Below are 16,901 nucleotides of genomic sequence, written 5' to 3' on the forward strand. Positions count from 1 at the left end.
CCGCGGCGTTCCAGCGGCCCGCAGGCTCCTGGCTGCTCAGGGCAGCGCGGAAGGGGCTGTGCTGGAGCCCCCGGGCTGAGCGTGTCCCTCCTGCCCCCGCTGGCTGCCTGGGCCCTGCCACCTGCATTCCCGCTGCCCCTTAATGCCCGTCTCCGTCCCTAAGCAGGGGAGAAAGGGGCCATTGTTCAGGGGTTTTGAGGGAAGACTGTGGGCACCGGGCAGCTCCGTGGGGCGGGAAAGGCTCCCCCTGCGTTCAAGCGCTGCCACCTGCACCCACATCTCCCAGCGCCCCTGGGTGCTCCCCACCCTCTGCCAGACCACTCGGAGACAAAGCACACGCACCCCAACGCCCTGTTCAAGCTCCGATTTATTCCTGCACGAGTCTCCCTTGTATGAGACACTTCCCACCCGCCTTGCTTACACAGTAAACAAGCCAACCTGCCAAGCAGCGTCGCTGCCCCAGCCCAGCTCCCGCCGCGGGCAGCCTCCCCTTCCCCATCCTGCCCCCCGAGCCCCGCCGGGATGCCCCAGGCTGGGCAGGACGCCCCAGGCTGGGCAGGATGCCCCAGGCTGGGCAGGACGCTGCTGCCAGCGCTCGGCCCGTGCCCGCAGGGCAGCGAGGGCGAAGCCGGCCGGGGGTGGGTTGGATGGAGCTGCCTCGAGGGCTGGGATGGTGCCCGTGTCTCCTCCCGCCGCACCTCAGGCAAGGCAGGACGGGGAGGAGAATAAATTAAAGGCTAAAAAGGCCACTGGCATTTGCTAGCTGGAGGACAGAGCAGCAGGGCGAGTCCCCGGGTACCCAGGGGGGCTCCTGATCACAGGGAGAAACAAAAGCCCCGATTGCAGATGGTCCCGGAAAGCCACTGTCCTCCCCTCCCTCCCCCGCACAGGTTCCTGTGCGACCCCCACGGCCCCCAGCTCCCCTAAATGGTTTAAGGCACCGTCGTATGAGGAGGCAGGTAAAAACCGACCCGGAGCAGCCCCGGCACGAGTCCCTGGAGAGGCAGGAAGCGGCGGGGGGCTCCAGGTTGAAGCGAAGTCCACTATAAATACATATAAATTCCACAAAATGTTTTCCTCCCTCCTGTCCGTGAGTCTGGGCCCGGGCTCAGGCTGCTTTGAGGAGTGTGTGTGGGGCAGCTGCAGGGGATGTGCTGCCTCAGACGGGATGGAGGCCACCGGAGGGCTGGAGTCCTTTGCCAGGAGGTTTGCAAGTGCCAGGAGGAGGTCGGGAGCAGTTCACGAATCCTCTGGGATGGCCAAGCAGATACAGGAGTGGCAAGAGGCCACGAGGGATATGTCAGGCTCTCCTGGGTCCCCAGCTCTGGGTGCTGTCCCAGGGGAGCAGAGGTCCTGCTTGAGTCAATGGGACAGGTGGCCCCATTCCTGTAGAGTCCCTTGCTCAGGATTTTTATTACACACACAAAAAAAAAAAAAAAAAAAAAGAAAAAGAAAAGGAAAAAAAAAAAGGAAAAAAGAAAAAAAAAGGAAAAAAGAGAAAAAAAGGAAAAAAAAAAGAAAAAAGAAAAAAAAGAAACTAAAACCCCGAGGTAAAAACCAAATGCCAGCAATCAGAAGGCTCCTGAGCTGCCTGAGCCTTGTCCTGTCACGAGCTGCCCTCCTCAGTTCGGAGCTGGGATGTCCTTGCCCAGGCTCTGATCCTGGCTGTCCCCAGCCTCCCTCTGCAGCCACTCGGGGGTGCCTCCTCTTCACCTCCCCCTTGCTCTGGGGGGCCCGAATGCCCGAAGCCCAGTGGAGCCGGCTCTGGGGGGCGGCACGGGGGGTCCCCAGGGAGGCAGGGCTGGCTACATGCGGGAGGACGGGCTGGCCAGCTCGTAGAAGAGCAGGTAGGCATCGCTGCTGCGCACGTGGCTCGAGGACATGGGGGTGACGCTGCAGGGAGGGCAAGAGGAGAGCCGTGAGCAGCGGGGACGGGGGGCCCTGGGCAGGGGGTGCCCTGGGCAGGGGGTCCCCGCTCATCTGCCCCACCCCAGGCTCACCGGGAGTCGTTGAAGCTGTGCCACTCGCTGGACACGGGGCTCTTGCAGTAGGCTGTGTAGTGTCCCCCCATGGTGGTGCCCGAGTGGTTGGAGACGGCGTAGAGGTTGTAAACGGCGTGGTCTGTGGGGAGCAGGGGTGCTGCTCAGCCCTGCTGCCCCACAGAGTGCCAGCACAGAGCCCCCCGCCACGCCAGCAGCTCCAGCAGCCTGCACTCCGTGCCTCCCACCCCTCACCCCTCTGCCCCCCAGCAGCCAGGGACTCGGGGAGCCCAGGAGTCACCAGGAGCTCAGGGCAGGGGCTGGGACTCACTGCAGCTCTGCGAGGCGAATTCCCGGAGGTCCAGGTCCTTCAGCGGGAAGTTGACAAAGGTGGTGAGTTTGCTGCTTCGTATCCTGGCCTCGGAGAAGCGCTTCAGGTCTGGAGGGACACGTCAAGGGGCCAAAGGGACAAAGGGGAGCCTGCAGTAACCCATCTCTCCCCCCCAACAGCCCCTGTCCCCATCCCTATGCCCAAAGGATACGAAGCACCAGGATCTTGGGGAACTTCTGGATGCTGAATTTTTTTGTGCACCTTGTCCTGGCTTTGCAGCGACAACACGTCTGTGGGAGGCAAAAAGCACGAGCAGGAGGGTGAGGGCACTGCCCACAGCCCTGGCAACACAAGCTCAGAGGGGAAGGGCCCCGCCTGCCCCAGGGAGCCCCCCTGCCCCGCACCGGTTTCTCGTCGCCATCCAGCACGTCCTCTTTGGTGAAGAGCCGGAGGCAATCCATGAGCGTCACCTCCCCGTAGCCTTTCTGTGGGAGTACAGTGATGGTTAGGGACAGGGAGTCCCTGTGGGACAGGGAGTGTGGGACAGGGAGTCCCTGTGGGATGGGGAGTGGGGGACAGGGATCCTCGGGGCTCCCTCACCTTGGGGATGGGCAGGGACAGGTCCCAGAACGGGTCGAAGGCTGTGGAGCAGTAGCCGCACTCGCTGCAGGTCAGAGAACTCTTCAGCTGCCCAACGAAGAGGTCTGGTGGGGTGGGACAGAGCAGGGTGAGACCCCCGGGTCCCCGCCCTGCCCTCAGCCCAGCCCTGTGCTCCCCTCCCAGTCCTGCTCACCGCTGATGCGGCTGTCCTCCCTCTCCTGGTACCTCCTCCACATCTGCCGGCTCTTCTCGTCGTCACTGCAAGGACGGGGACACAGCAGGGCGCTGAGCACGGCCTGGGGGACACCAGCCCCGCCAGCTGGCCCAGAGGGACACCTGTGGTCACTGCCCTGGGCTGGCCCTGCGGGCAGTGAACCCCCCTGGGCCTTGTGCAGCGCCAGCACTTACGGGAGGTGATCCAGGGTGTCGGTGCTGGCCCGCGGCCGCACCAGCACGCGGTTCACCTCGCTGTGCAGCCCGTCCAGCAGGAACCGCAGGAATTCCTGTGCATCCTGCTGGCTGCAACACACGGGGAATGGCCAGTGAGAGGCTGCAGGGGGCTCAGCGCCCCCCACCACCCTGCAGCCACCCCCCCTTACTTGTAGCCGACGAAGCGTGGGGCGTATCTCTGGATCTGCGTCTTGAACTCGGAGGGGCTCACGCTCTCGTTGGGGGAAGAGGTCCAGAGCAGCTGAATCAGCTTTGCAAACTCTGCAGGAGGAGGGGCAGGTCAGCAGCGGAGCTGGCACGGCCGTACCCCCAGGGGGACAAGCTCAGGGCCACACTCTGGGGTCTCAGGGCCTACTCCTCCACTGGCCGGGCTGCCCAACGAGGAGCTTTGGGCAGGGGTCCCAGGGTGTCCCAGGGATGTGCTGCAGGAATTGCTGCAGGAATTGCTGCAGGGAAGCCCCTGCAGCCAGCAGGGGCCGGGGAGGGGCAGTTACCTGACATGAGCGCCGTGCGCATGCGGCTGTTGTTGTTGAGGTCCCGCAGGTACTGGTTCTGCAGGCAGTAATCCCGCAGCTCCTTGGTGTTGCTCAGGCACTGCAGGATGGAGTTCATGAAGCACTGGGGGAGGCAGAAGAGAAAACCATGGCAACGGGAAGCAGGGGAGGCAGGCCGTGGCAGGGGGACACCCGGGACGGGCGGGCACAGGACCACAGGATGGGGATGAAGCCCTGAGGAGCAGGGGAAGCTCTTCCTCAGGCAGCACCGTGGGGAGAGGGGTGCGGGTGTTGGGGGCGAGGTGAAGGGACAGGGCTCCCTGTGGCCCACCAGTGTGCCCAGATGAGCCGTGGGCCTGGGGACACACTCACCGTGTTGCCGAGGTTCCGCAGGCCGGTCAGCCCCTGCACGGCCTTGGAGCTCTGCAGAGAGAAGGAACAGGGCTGGGAGGGTGGCGGGCTGGCCATGCCTGTGGGCAGCCCAGCGAGGCCATGGTGCCTCAGACCTCCCCGTGGAGCCGGCCCTCAGGGGCAAGCAGAGGCTCCATCCCGCTGTGACATCACGGGCAGAGCCAGCACCGAGCTGGTGACAAACCATGGCTGGCCTGTCCCGTCCTGCTGGCTCAGGGCAACACACAGGGCTCAGAATTCTCCCTGCCTGGAAACGCTTTTGCCCCGTGCCCAGGATTGCAGGTGAGGCCAGGTGACTCCCCTGGGGACATGGGCATGGCAGTGCCCTGTGCCTGCCCCACGCTGCAGGAGGAGCGCAGTGCCCTGTCACTGCCTGCCTGGTTCATGCCAGGTGTCCATCCCCTCCAGGACACCCTGCACAAGCGCAGCCCAGACTTTGGCACAGCTGTTTTGCAGGATAAAGTCCACCTGGGAAAGTGCAAGCCCAGCCCTTGCGACAGCCAGCCCCGGGAACAGGGCTGTGTGCCCAGAGGTGCCCTCCCAGCCCCCTGCTGCCCTGGCTGTGCTGCACCTGTGCCATGGGGGGGCAATGCCAGGTGCTCCAGGTGCTCCCTGAGCCAGGAAAAGCAAAGATGGGCATGGGCAGCTGGATGATGGGGCTGGGAAGCTTCATCACTCTTTGCTGGAGAGACCAAGAGCACAGAGGGGTTTAGGGGTGCCACCACCCCTCTCCCAGGATGCTGGTGGGGGGCCCTGGTGGGAGCCCAGGGGTCCTGCTCCCAGCCCTGCACAGGGGAGCAGCAGGATGAACCTCCCCGGAGCAGGGTGAGGGTCTGACAGGGCCTGCAGGGTCACAGTGCTGATGGTGCTCCCCCAGATGCCCAGGATTTCAGGATCCTCAGGCAAACGCCCCAGCTGCCCACCTCAGGCTTGAGGAGGAGGAGAGGAGGTGAGAGGAGGGGAGGGGGCCCAGCAGCTCCGAAATAGCAGCAGCTGGTGTGTGTGTGGGAGGTGCTGAGCACCCAGCCCTGACAGCAGCCCAAAATAACCCAGATCCAGTTACACGTGCTCCTTAGCGACGGCGCAGGCATCACCCACCGCGGCAGGACCGGCACCCGCGGGCACCCGGCTGCCCTGGGGGCTCTGCCAAGCTGACCAGCTGCCCTCTGTGCCATCGGTGCCCCCGCACTGCCCAGAGCTCAGGGGTGTCCCCAGGTGTGGCTGCCCGTGGCCGTCAGTGCCCAGGGTTTGCTGTCCAAAAGTGCCAGGCAACTCCCCGGCACTTTCTTGGGCTGGGGGCAGGCTCGGTTGGGCACAGGGTGGCAGCTGGATGTGACTGGTCAGTGCCACGCCATGGCTGGAGGAGCTGGCCTGGCTCTAGTCCCTCCTGAGAGGATGGCAGCAAGAGAGGTGGGCATGTGCCCCAACAACCTCCATCCATCCCTTGGAGGATCTGAACCCCAAGGCCCTGCTCGTGTCCCCACACCTACCCCAGGGAAGGTCACAGAGCCAGGGGTGAGCAGCAGCCCCCGGGAGCTGCCCCAGTGTGCCCCAGCCATCCCCACCAGGACGTGCTTGTCCAGTTGCCCTGGTTGGGCAGCTCCCGCCGTCTGCCAGCAGGGACCGGCCAGTCCTGCCCATGTGGGTGCAAACCTCCCCACAGATCTTGCATTCCCCCACAGCCAGTCCCAGGCCATCCTCCTAGCACCTGGAACAACCCCAGGGAGGGCTGGAGCTGAGGAGGGGGTGTCAGGTGCTCCCCTAGCGTGGCACAAGCCCTGTGTGCTCAGAGGTGTTATTTCCCCCCCTGGATTTCCCTCCCCTGGGTGACTCAACTCCAGCTAATCCCCCTCTCCCGTACAGGGCTTTATCTAGGACACGACATGCTCAGAGGCAGTGAAGGAGAGCTGGCTCACGCGGCACGGCTGGGGACTCCCCGAGGCTGCACCGCAGGACGGGGACAAGGGACAGGCGTTGGGGACAAGGGACAAGACCTGGACCGTCCTGCCCCATCCAGGTCCGCATGCCGGGAGCCTGTCGGGGCAGCAGGAGAACCAGAGCAGCCACACTTACATAAGTGCCCAGACCCTGCCCTCCTTGCCCCTTGCTCTGCCATCGCTGCAGGAGAGATCTGTCCCGGCACTGTGGCTCTGGGGACAGCCAAGTCCCCTCCGGTGACACTGCCAAGGGGCTCCGTGTGGCCAGCAGACCCTTCCTTGTGGTGGGACACGGGGACCCGGCCAAGGTCACCGCAAGGGCAGGGCTGGGAGAGGAACCCAGGTGTCCTGACACGTGCAGTTCACCTGCTCCCTGCCACCCTGTGCGACACCGGGACACGCTGTCCCCACGGGCAGCTGGGAGGGCGCCCACCCCTGGGCACCCCATCCTCGGGCACGCGGGATGGCACAGGGCACCCCACGCTCCCCAGGGAGGGCAGGGGGTGCCCCCTCCTCTGCCCCCCAAGCCGGGGGATGGCGGCTGCGGGCATCTCCTACCTTGGTCTTGTTGAGGACGAGCCCGACGAAGGTGGAGACCAGCAGGGACCCCGGCATGGAGGCGCGGGGCCGCAGGTCCTTGTGAAGGTCGGGGAGCGCGGGGGGCTCCTCGGGCAGCGTCACCGTGTACGAGTCCCTCATGGTGGCCCCGGCGGGCACCGCAGGACGGCGGGGAGCAGCGGCGGGCAGCGGGGTGCCAGGGGACACCGGCCGGGCTGTCCTCACCCGGGGCCGGCTGCAGCCGGGGCCGCGGGGTCAGGCGCGGAGCCCCCCGTGCTGGGCGTGCGGGGCCGGAGCCGGTGCCGGCTGCGGGGCTGACGGCACCTGAGCGGCTCTGACATCAAATGGGTGGAGAGGCGGCAGCCGGGCTCGGTGACGGCTCGGTGACGGCTCGGTGACGGCCAGCCCCCGCGCACCGCGTGGTACAGCGCGCCGGGAGCCAGGGGGGCCCGCGAGGGGCGGCTCTGCCCCGGGGACACGCTCCGGAACCGGGCGGCGACACCGCCCCGGCTCCGGGGGGCTGCGGGGGTCCGCGGTGCCCTCTTGGCATCTCTCTCAGCGGGGCTCCCCGCGCTCCCGTACCCCAACACCGGCACCGTGCGCGCCCCGCGGGGGCGGTGGGGAACTGGGGAGAGGCGGCAGCCGGAGCAGCGCCTGCCCCCCCAGTGCTCCCCCCTGCTCCCGGCTCGGCGTGCCCAGGGCTGGTGGCACCGGCTGGCCGGCCACGGGCACGCCGTGCTCCGGGCAGGCACCGGGCAGGGAGCGGGGCTCCCCAGCTGGGGGTGATTCGCCAAAATTGCCCCGGTTCAAGTGGGGCAGTCCCACAGCGTGTGGGTGCAGGGGGTGCCTGCACCCAGAGAGGGGCTGCGGGCTGCCAGACAGGGTTGTGGGGCTACCGGACATGTGGCTTTCCTGCAGTGCCAACGCCAGGTTCCCGGACAGTGACATTTTGGGGGAACTCCCCTCTTTTGGGGGATGCATCAGCGCTGAGCTCAGAGGATATTTCAGTGCCTTGCACCGGGGAAAAAACTCCCCGCAATTCCTACGTGGAGCAAAGACCCCACCTGGTGTCTGCCCTAGGTAAACTGAGGCACGGCACGGGCAGGGCTCCAGCTCTTCTCCTGCAGCAAGGGCAGATGCGGAGACTGGCAGCGAGCCCGGGTGTCCTGCGTCCTAGTCCTGCGTCTCCCGCTGCTTCACCCCTGTGACCGCGGCAGGACGAGCGCCCGAGCCCTGCGCCTGCTGTGCGTGCCCAGGTGTTTCTCTGCCTGCTCAGGGAAATTTCCACGGGCAGCCGGGGCAGGGAGTGCGGCTGGGCTGCTCTGACAAGAGCCACAGCCTCCAACCTCACCGAGAGGGCTCTCAGCAGAGCCTCCTTTCCTCCTCTGGAGCCCCCAAAACACCCCCAATGCAGAGGCAGGGGCTGCTGAATCCTGATGGCTGCAGATGCAGCCTCCCTGTCGAGTGGAGCAGCAGAGGGGCTGGCTGGGGACGGGGGGGAGGGAGGGAGGAAGGGAAGGAGACTATTTTTGGCACCAGCAAAAATATCTGAGGAGGCATCTTGCAGCGTTATTCAGCTGCAAGGGCCAGGGCTCTTTTGCATCACAACAGGAGGCCTGTCGTAATCGGGGCCTGCGCGCGCTCACGCATGTGTACATGTACACAGCCCGCGCTGTGTACGCCGTACACACATGGGGACACGGTGTGCACGCCAGGGCACACACCCCACCGCCTGCCTGCAGCCTGCCCGGCTGCCCTGCCACACCCAGGGGCACAGCCCGGCTGTGGCACAGCTCCCCAAAAATCCGGAGCTCCTGCCACCCCGCCTGGCAGCACCGGGGCAGGAGGGGTGCAGAGCCAGCCCCGAGCGCGGTGCGGGGAGCTGGGGCAGCTCTCCCCGTGGGGATGGCACCGTGCTGGCCCAGCCGGTTCCGTGGCAGGAGGGCGGCTCGGCCACATCCCGGGCTGAACCTCGTGCTGAACCTCGTGCCCCAGTGACATCGAGCACCCTGGGCCAAGGGCCGAATTCCCTCCAGGCTCTGAGGGCGAGGCTGGAGAGGGAGACAGAAGGGGACACCCACTGGGACGGCATCCCCCAGAGCCAGGGTCCTGCCCTCAGCTGGCCCCTCTGCAGCGGTGACCTTCTGCCACGGGCAGAGGTTGCCACAGGCCCGGTTGGCACAGCGGCGGCAGGCAGGGCCAGCCAGCACTGGCCGCGGGCCAGGGACGTCAGCTGCTCAGGATGGGACTGCGGAGAGCTGCCGGCGGTTTTGTGGGTGGCCCTGGCCTTCTGACCCTATGTACACCCGGGGTGGTTAATGGGCCGGCACAGCCCCAGTCCTGCCCCCCGCCAGACTGCCCTTCCTGGGAGCCAGCACAGCCCTGCAGCTCCACAGGCTAAAACCGCACCTTCACACACCTCCCTTTGCCCACGGGGTGGTAAACTGAGGCACGAGGTGATGGTGAGGGTAGGGACACAGGGAGACAGCCTCACTCCCGGCTGCAAACCCCTCTGGATGGCAGCTTCTGAGGCACAGAGGCAGGAGATGGAAAAAGGGATGGGAGGAGGCGCGGGCCAGCCCCGCTGTCGCCTGGCTGCGTCAGGAGCGGGTGCTGCTGACACTGCCCTCGGGGCTGGGCAATGGGGCAGAACCGATGGCAGCTCCGGGGCTGCAGCCTGCGCTTGTTTCCGGCACCTGGCACGGCCGCAGGCACCCGAGTCTGGTTCACGATCGGGACATTTGCTTCCCGCCTTGGGAAAGGGAGGGAATGAACCACAGCAGTGGAAAAAAGCAGGTGTGCCCATCAAAGCACCAAGGAAACCTAAGCCAATGTCACTGACCCTGCCTGCCCTGGCATGGGTGTGTGTCCCAGCGCCCTGTGCCACCTTTGCCACCCATCAGCCCAGGCTGTGTTCACGTGCAGACCACAGGGCTGTGGTTTGGGACCTGCACAGCCCCTGGCTGTCCTGTAGGCACCCCATGGGAGCAGGCTGGCACCCCACCACAGCACGGTGTGAGCATATGGGGTGGGGACCCTGCAGCGGCAGTGAGGGTTTTTGAGAGGCAGCTGCTGGATCCCCCCTTGGTCCCCCCCACCAGGGCCTGGTGTGGGAGGGGGAGGCAGGAATTCCCTTCCACAGCACCGATCCTCCACTGCCCTGACTCCCCAGCCTGCTCCCTCACCCCAGCACTGGGGGCCAGGCCTGAGGGAGGCAGGCACAGGGGGTCCCACACCACGGCAGGGCACTGCTGAAGGTGGCTCTGTGAGAGAAGGCCCTGGGGAGGGGGCACAGGGAGGGATGTGGGGGCACTGGTTTCAAAGGGAAAGGTTGCTGGGGGATTCTTTTCTGTGTCCCTGCGAGCAGGACAGGACTGCTCATGGCTCGGGGGATGGAGGGGGGACAGAGGCACAGGGAAGCAAAGGGCAGGTCAGACCAGGGGTGAATGGAGGGTGAGTGGAAAGACAGCGGGAGACACAATGCAGGCAGAGCCTGGTCAGATCTTGGAAGGAAACCTGAGTGGAAAATTACCAGGCTGCTCCCCTGCACGGGCTGCGAGTGCGGTGCCTGCTCCCGGCCCGGGCTGGGGCTCTGGGGACGCTGCAGCACCGACAGGGACATGGGGCACCGAGTGCCTGCCAACACGTGTGGGGCTGCCCACAGCAGCACTGCCATGGGGAACCCCCTGCTGCCACACAGGCTGGGCCACAGGGCCCCAGACTGGCAGCAGTGGATGGTGCCAGGGAGCTGGCATGGCTGGGCACCGAGTCACTGTGGCAGAGCCAGCTCCAGACAAACCAGCTGTCCCAGCAGGATGAGCGCCCAGGCTGCTCCTGTCACCTTCCCTATCTGGGATGAGGCAGCAGGAAATCCTCGTCAGCCCCACATGGGGCAGGAGCCATCACCTGCTGTCACACGCATGCAGAAAGCGCAGCGGGCACAACCCCGGGCACAGCCTGGTGCTGCCTCCTTGGGGAGCGTCCCCGGCGAGCTCAGCCCCTCCGAGGACGCCCGCCCTCCCGCACACGGCTGCCTCAGCAGCTCAGCCGGCACTGCTGCGCCAGCAAGGGCGTCTCAGAGGGTCACACGCAGGAACTGAGGCACGCTCAGGTTCCCAGGCAGAGCACGGGTGCCTCTGGCTCCTCAGCTCCCCACAAGCACGGCACATATCCCCCCAGCACAGCTCTGCCCCCCACCCCAGCCGGCCCCGCGTACCGTGGGCTCCTGGGCGGACGCGTCGCAGAGGTCATCGCTCCTCTCGCAGGGCTGGCTGCCACAGCGGCTGCCCGAGGGTGGCAGGGTGGCCTGAGAAGGGCTGAGGTGGCCGGTGGAGAGGCTGCCGTGGTGGCTTTTCCTCCCGTAGCCCTCCAGGTAGCCACGGACATAGTCAGAGTGAGTGGCAGCCTGGTAGAGACCCTGCAGGTTGCCGAGCTCAGGCCGGCTGCGGGTGCTGAGCGCGCCGGCCGCGGGCAGGTAGGTGCTGTCTGAGGTGTGCAGCCCCGAGAACTCCCGTGCCAGGTCCGAGTGGCTGATGGATTTGTGGCGGCTGAGGGGCGCTGCGGAGGGCAGGTATCCCGTGGGGCTGCCGGGGGAGCCGGCGAAGGTGTAGCAGGCACCCCCGCTGAGCCCAGCGCCGGGCGGCCGCGGCTGTGCGCGGAGGTACGAGGGGCTCAGGCGGATGCTGGCGTCGGGGTACAGGCGGCTGCTGTCATAGCCAGAGGTGGGGGACAGCCCCCCGGCGTGGTGGTAGCGGGGGGAGGGCAGGTAGCTGGCTTTGAAGCCGATTTTGTCGCTGTCTGCGTAGGGCGTGGACAGGGTGGATCCATAGGAGCTGTAGGAGCTGTAGCCGCTGGGCACTTTGCTGTAGGTGGTCTCGGCGTAGCGGGAGGAGTCCACGTATCGCTTCAGGGTGGAGGAGAGCTGGGACATGCTGCAGGCTGGGGCTCAGCAGGTTGTCCTGGAGGCATCGGCTGCAAGGGAAGAGCGCAGGGATGAGCTTCCACAGGCCCTGGGGAGCACAGCAGGGCACCCAGCAGCTCCCACCCAGCAGCTCCTGCCTCCCCTGGAGACCCTGGGAGACACAGGGGATCCAGGGGTTGTTGGTCACAGTGTGGCCACAGCTTCTGCCACCTGCCAGCCTTTCCTGGAGAGTGTGAGACAGCAGGACCTGGCTGGCACTGCCACCCCATGTCCCCGGGCACCACATACCACAGAAGGGAGCTCCAGGGCACAGCCGGTCGCACCCAACATCCCCACAGACACCAGGGAACTGCAGCAGTCACCTCTGCCCCAGCCCTGGCACCCCTGCCACACCATCTGTCCCACTCTTCGGGCTGGAGACACATGGCCAGTGCCTCGTCCAGGGGGGAGGCAGTGGCCTGGTCACAAGAGGGTGCTCAGGCCCAGCTCTGGCTCAGACAGGCAGGTGGGATGGACCAATCCAGCCAGCTCAGCACCCTCTGGTCGCTCACAGGGAGCGCTGGGGCTTGGTAAGGGGCTGGCATTTCAGTGAGAGGGAAACTGAGGCCAGGTCAGCATCTGAGCAGCTTTCCTGTGTCCCTGCCATGCCTGCGCCCCATGAGCCCCCAACAGGAATTCAAGACAAGAGTCCTCCTGGTGAGGTGGCAGCCGTGCCCCTGCCAGCCAGGCAGAGCCAGCACTCGGTCCCCACAGAGAGCTGGTGGCTCCCACACAGGCCAGGAGAGGAGCACACAGAGACAGGGACAGAGGTCCCCAGAGCACACACAGAGCCAGCCCGGAGCAGGGACAGGGCAGGGTGGCAGTCCCCAGCTGAGGGACTGGCACCTGAGCCAGAGGTCCCCAAACAGGGGCTGTCAGGAGCAGAGTTTGCCCTCAGCACCCATGCTGGCAGGCTGGCGGCTGGATCCCTACCTGTGCTGGGGCTGTGGGTGGCACTGGGTAGGCAGGAGCCCAGCTGAGCTCCTCTGCCCTGGTGCTGCTGGTGCTCAGCTCCCGGGGTGACTGCTGTCCCTTCCCTGGCAGGACAGTGGCTCATGTGGCTCCGAGAGTCTCCAGTCACCCGGGAGATGACCCTGATTCAAAGGCTTTTCCCAGCCCAGCCGGGGCGGGCTCTGGCCCGGCTCCAAGCCAGGAGGTGCCGGAGCCTGTGCCTGGCCCGTCCCTTGCACGCCCCCGGCAGCACCGAGGCTGCACCCAGGCTTGGGGACGGGCGCTGGATCCCGGCAAGAAGAGCCGGTCACTCCCTGCCCGGCCCTGGGGGGACACAGCCTCCTGCTCAGAGCCCCCGAGGCTCAGTGTGGAATGCTTTCAGGAGAGGGTGGTGAGAGACAGCAGGCAGCCCCCGTGGGCTCCTGGCTGCCAGCCTGGCTTTGCAGCCAGCCCTCGGCATCCCGGGTGCTGCTGTCATGGCCCAGGGAACAGCATCCCACAGCGGAGAGGGAAATATTCACAAGCAGCAGTGAGGTGGAGCGCACAGACCTGTTTGGGGACGAAGGCTGAAGGGTGAATAATCTGCTCCCAGGCAAGGGCTCCACGGAGCACCCGGCTCTTCCCAGCCTGGCTGCGGCCGCCCTCACTGGGAGTGTGGCTCTGCCGGGCAGGATTTGACACAGACAATGGGGAATTTCGCTCAGAGGGAGTGGGACCCCAGCCAAGGGACTGGCACTCGAGTGCCAGGATGAGAGTGACGGAGCCCCTGGGCTCCCAGGGAGCACATGCCTGGCTGCCTGCCCTGCTGGGGCACGGAGCAGCCTGGCACAGGGACTGACCCTGCTCCCCACCTCCTTGCCAGCAGAGATGATCTTGGCTTGGGACAGTGCCAGGACAGCCCCATGCCATCATCCCCTGCCAGGTGCCCAAGCTCTCTCCTGGCACCAGCAGCACCAGGAGAGCACCAGTTTGGGAACAGGAGGGCAGCAGGTGCTCCTGGCAGCAGGAGAGGTCTCCACAGGACAGCACCTCCCCTGGGGATGCCGAGGAGCCGATGCAGGGATGCAGGGTCCGCACGAGCACCGGCCCCACATACGGGAGCTACCCCATTCCTTGGGAAGAGAGGCCTTACCATGGAGGAATGTCACATCTGCCAGGCTTGCCTGTGCTTCCAAGTCCCCATGTCACATCCGAGCAGACCCCAGGGTGGTGCGAGAGCGGAGTGTGCCAGGAGCCAGAGGAGCTGAGGGGGTGTGAGAAAACCCCGGTTCCTCCCAGCGCTTCCTGGGCTGCCTGGCCCCTCCCTAGCCGTCATTGTGCTGAGCTTTCCTGCTGCCTGGCAAAGCCCTGCGGCCGCCACGGCTGAGTCAGGCCTCCTGCACCCTCATCATCCTCCCGGGGTGTCAGGGGAAGCTGAGGCACAGGAATGTCCGGTCTGCGCTCACGTTGCCAGACAGGAGCAGTGCCACGACATGGGAGCAGGACACCATGGGGCTGCTCAGGGTGCTGGGGAGTCCTGCCCTGGCCTCCAGCTCCAGCAGCCTTCCCAGTGGGAAGCTCAGCTCAAAGTGAGGAGGCAAACCCTTCACTCTGGAGGCAGAGAAGCAGAGCCCCTGCTCTGTCCCCAGCTGCTGTCCTGCCCGTGCCCAGTGGCAGGTGTCCCCTCTTGTCCTGCCTGGTGGCAGCTGTCCCCCTCGGTGGCCACGGAGCCCCAGAGCGGGCTCAGCTCAGCTTACACAGTGCTGGCTCCATCCGAGGTGTCACAGCACAGCTGCTTCTCGCTTACGCAGGCTCGGAGCCGTGTCCCCTGTCCCCTGAGACACAATGTCCCAGCCTGGAGGTTACGTGGGAGCTCCCAGGACTCTGCAGTGGTGGAGGCAGAGAGGGGACCCTGTGTGAGGCACACTCCAGAGTACACATGGTTTGGGGCTGAGGGACTCTGTGTCCAGCTGAGTGTGCCAGTGGGGTGGGACAGCCTCCTGCCCATTCCCCAAGGGAAACAAGGCACAGAACCCCTCCAGGGATCCATTTCCCTCCAGGAAGGATGACCCCCAGAGCCCTGGGGGAATGTGCCACAAAATGTTTGCTCCCTGGAAGGACTGGAGTCACCCTTGTCAACAGATGGGACTGCAGTGCCTGTGTCACAGCCCGGCTCCTGCACTGCCCTCAGAATGACAGACTCTGCCCAAGGTGACTGATCCAGCCGGGACCAGCCTGGCCAGGGTCCTTCCCCTGCCAGCCCTGGGCCTGAGAACCCTCCACGCTCACACCACATGGGCAGGAGTCATCGCCCTGGCCCCGCTCCGTGCTGCTGACACATCCCCACCTTGCTGCAGAACCTGCTGCTCCCAGGCCACCCCCCAAACCCACGGGGGACCCTGACCTAACACCCAGGGCATGAGTTACTGCTTTGACGTCTGTGGGTGGTAAAAAAAAAAAGAAGGGACCCTCGGGCAGGCGGCTCTGCCCATGCCGGGGCAGAGGAGGGTGCCAGGGAGGGCGGCTCAAAGTCAGGATTTTGTGTGTGAACTCTGAACCTGCTACCCGGAGAGAAACCTCCGCCCGTGGTTTTATCCAGCTGAAGGAAGAGAGGGGCAGCGCTGTCTGTGTCCGTGTCCCCCTCCCCGGGGCGGTGTCCCCACGGCACCCCCTGCACTCACCTGCATGTGGCGCGGGTGGCCGGTGGCTGCTCAGGGCACGGCGAGGGGCCACCAGCCAGGCATTTGGTGATGCCCTCGGGGCCGATCCTGCCTCCTTGGGGAGCTTCCCCTGGCACCGCAGATGGGCGATGCAGAGATGGGCAGCAGCCGAGCCCTTTGCAGGGGACAGGACACCCCCGGCTCAGCCCCTCCACCCTGGGAGGGAGCGCGGTGGCCGGAGGGGGCCGAGCCCGAGGGCTGTGGGACCGAGTAAAAACACCACGGCAGAAATTCAGGGCTCAGGTTACCAGCCAGATAAATATAGTGTCTCTATCTGACCTCACAGGGCGCTGAAACGCTCCTCTCGCATTCCAGCCTGGGGAGGCTTAAAGGGGACGTGAAGCGGAGGGGGCTGGTGGCCCACGGCAAGGGGGTGCCGGGTGGGGAGGCTGCGGGGGCAGGGGGGGCTGTGGGAATGGAGAAAGGACTGAGAGTGAGCGTGAGGAAGGGAGAAATTTGGGGAGGGAGTCCGAGGTCCAGGAGGGAAATGACAGAGGGAAGGTTAAGGGAGGGGACACAACTTGGTGTGCGGGGGGCAGGGAGGCACAAAAAAAGGGTGGTCGTGGCTGCCAGCAAGGTCTGGAGTAGAGCATCAGCGTGAGGGGAGGAGTTGGACTGGGTTTTGCCCCCCTTGGGGGGAGCTGTAGGGAGAGGAACCCCCTCTAAACCTTCAGCAAAGGTGGGCTTGGGGCAGCTGGCGTGGCGTGGCCACCCCTCGTGGATCCGTGGGGACACCGGGGCACCGCTCCGGGACGCCTGACCCGCCCAGGGTACGGCACCTGCGTGGCCGTGACTCAGCGAGCACCTGCCGAGCATAATGGGGAGGGATGTAATTAGGGTGGCATCTTCCACCCTCCCTCCCGCCGGGCTCCAGCCCTTAAACAGGGAGGGACGCGTCGGGGCGTCACTCTGGGTGACCAATGGTGTTAGGGGGTGGCGGCAGTGTCCTGCTGATGGCTCCTGGTGCCAAGGTGGCATCCTGACCCTGGGCAGGGCAGTGTATGGCTGCTCCAGAGGACACGGGAGCCCTTGGCAGCTCCCCAGGCAGCGTGTGGGCACAGGGGCTCCAGCAGGACCCCGGTGTGCCAGGCACAGGAGCTTTGGGACACACCCAGCCCCAGTCCCATGGCCACGGGATGGCCCTGGCAATTCCCTCCCCAGAGGATGGATGGGCCAGGACCAGACCTGGTCCCCAGCTTTGCCCCTCTGCCACCACCGTCGGCAGTAGGTGGCCTCTGGGATGGTTTAGGGACAGGGATGGTGAAGGGGACAAAGGGTCTGGGTACAGGGGGTCACGCTCCAGGTGGGCAGGAGGGGGCTACACTGCCCAGGAAAGTCGAGTCTTGCCCCTCTGTCTGCTTCTCTCCCACAGGCATTGGGAGGCACAGGGGGGCTGCCTGGGGGCTGGACCCCCCAGCAGTGTCCTGGAGCCCCTGTCCCCACACTGTCCCCACCGCTGCACACACAGGCACCCATGGCTCCAACACACAACCTAGGTAGGGTTTTATTGTGCAGACAGAGGAACACTCCT

General features: G+C 65.8%; 1 protein-coding gene across 2 annotated transcripts; it reads right to left on the reverse strand.

Moving 5' to 3' along the window:
* Positions 1-1,656: 1,656 nt before the first annotated feature.
* USP2 (ubiquitin specific peptidase 2) lies at positions 1,657-12,814 on the reverse strand. Of its 2 annotated transcripts, XM_063417774.1 has the most exons (13): positions 12,654-12,814; positions 10,977-11,731; positions 4,227-4,277; positions 3,855-3,978; positions 3,510-3,621; positions 3,319-3,429; positions 3,104-3,168; positions 2,911-3,014; positions 2,715-2,795; positions 2,522-2,600; positions 2,311-2,418; positions 2,001-2,121; positions 1,657-1,893 (listed from the first exon to the last, which is right to left on the reverse strand). In XM_063417774.1, exons 2-13 carry the CDS (start codon positions 11,688-11,690, stop codon positions 1,806-1,808), a joined length of 1,758 nt encoding a protein of 585 aa, XP_063273844.1. In that variant the 5' UTR covers positions 11,691-11,731; positions 12,654-12,814; the 3' UTR covers positions 1,657-1,805. The 2 variants fall into 2 exon arrangements, with proteins under 2 accessions (XP_063273844.1, XP_063273845.1); XM_063417775.1 differs by lacking the exons at positions 10,977-11,731; positions 12,654-12,814 and adding an exon at positions 6,761-8,199.
* Positions 12,815-16,901: the final 4,087 nt, after the last annotated feature.

The sequence above is a fragment of the Prinia subflava genome, chromosome 22 (assembly GCF_021018805.1).
Source record: "Prinia subflava isolate CZ2003 ecotype Zambia chromosome 22, Cam_Psub_1.2, whole genome shotgun sequence".
NCBI classification, from domain to species: domain Eukaryota; kingdom Metazoa; phylum Chordata; class Aves; order Passeriformes; family Cisticolidae; genus Prinia; species Prinia subflava.

Excerpts from the sequence above, each read along its gene's own strand:
- USP2 (XM_063417774.1), bottom strand. The coding sequence starts at position 11,690 with ATGTCCCAGCTCTCCTCCACCCTGAAGCGATACGTGGACTCCTCCCGC. Across the intron at positions 2,796-2,910 it reads TGTCCCTGCCCATCCCCAAG|AAAGGCTACGGGGAGGTGAC; the intron begins GTGAGGGAGCCC and ends GTACTCCCACAG. Across the intron at positions 2,419-2,521 it reads CCCCAAGATCCTGGTGCTTC|ACCTGAAGCGCTTCTCCGAG; the intron begins GTATCCTTTGGG and ends GTGTCCCTCCAG.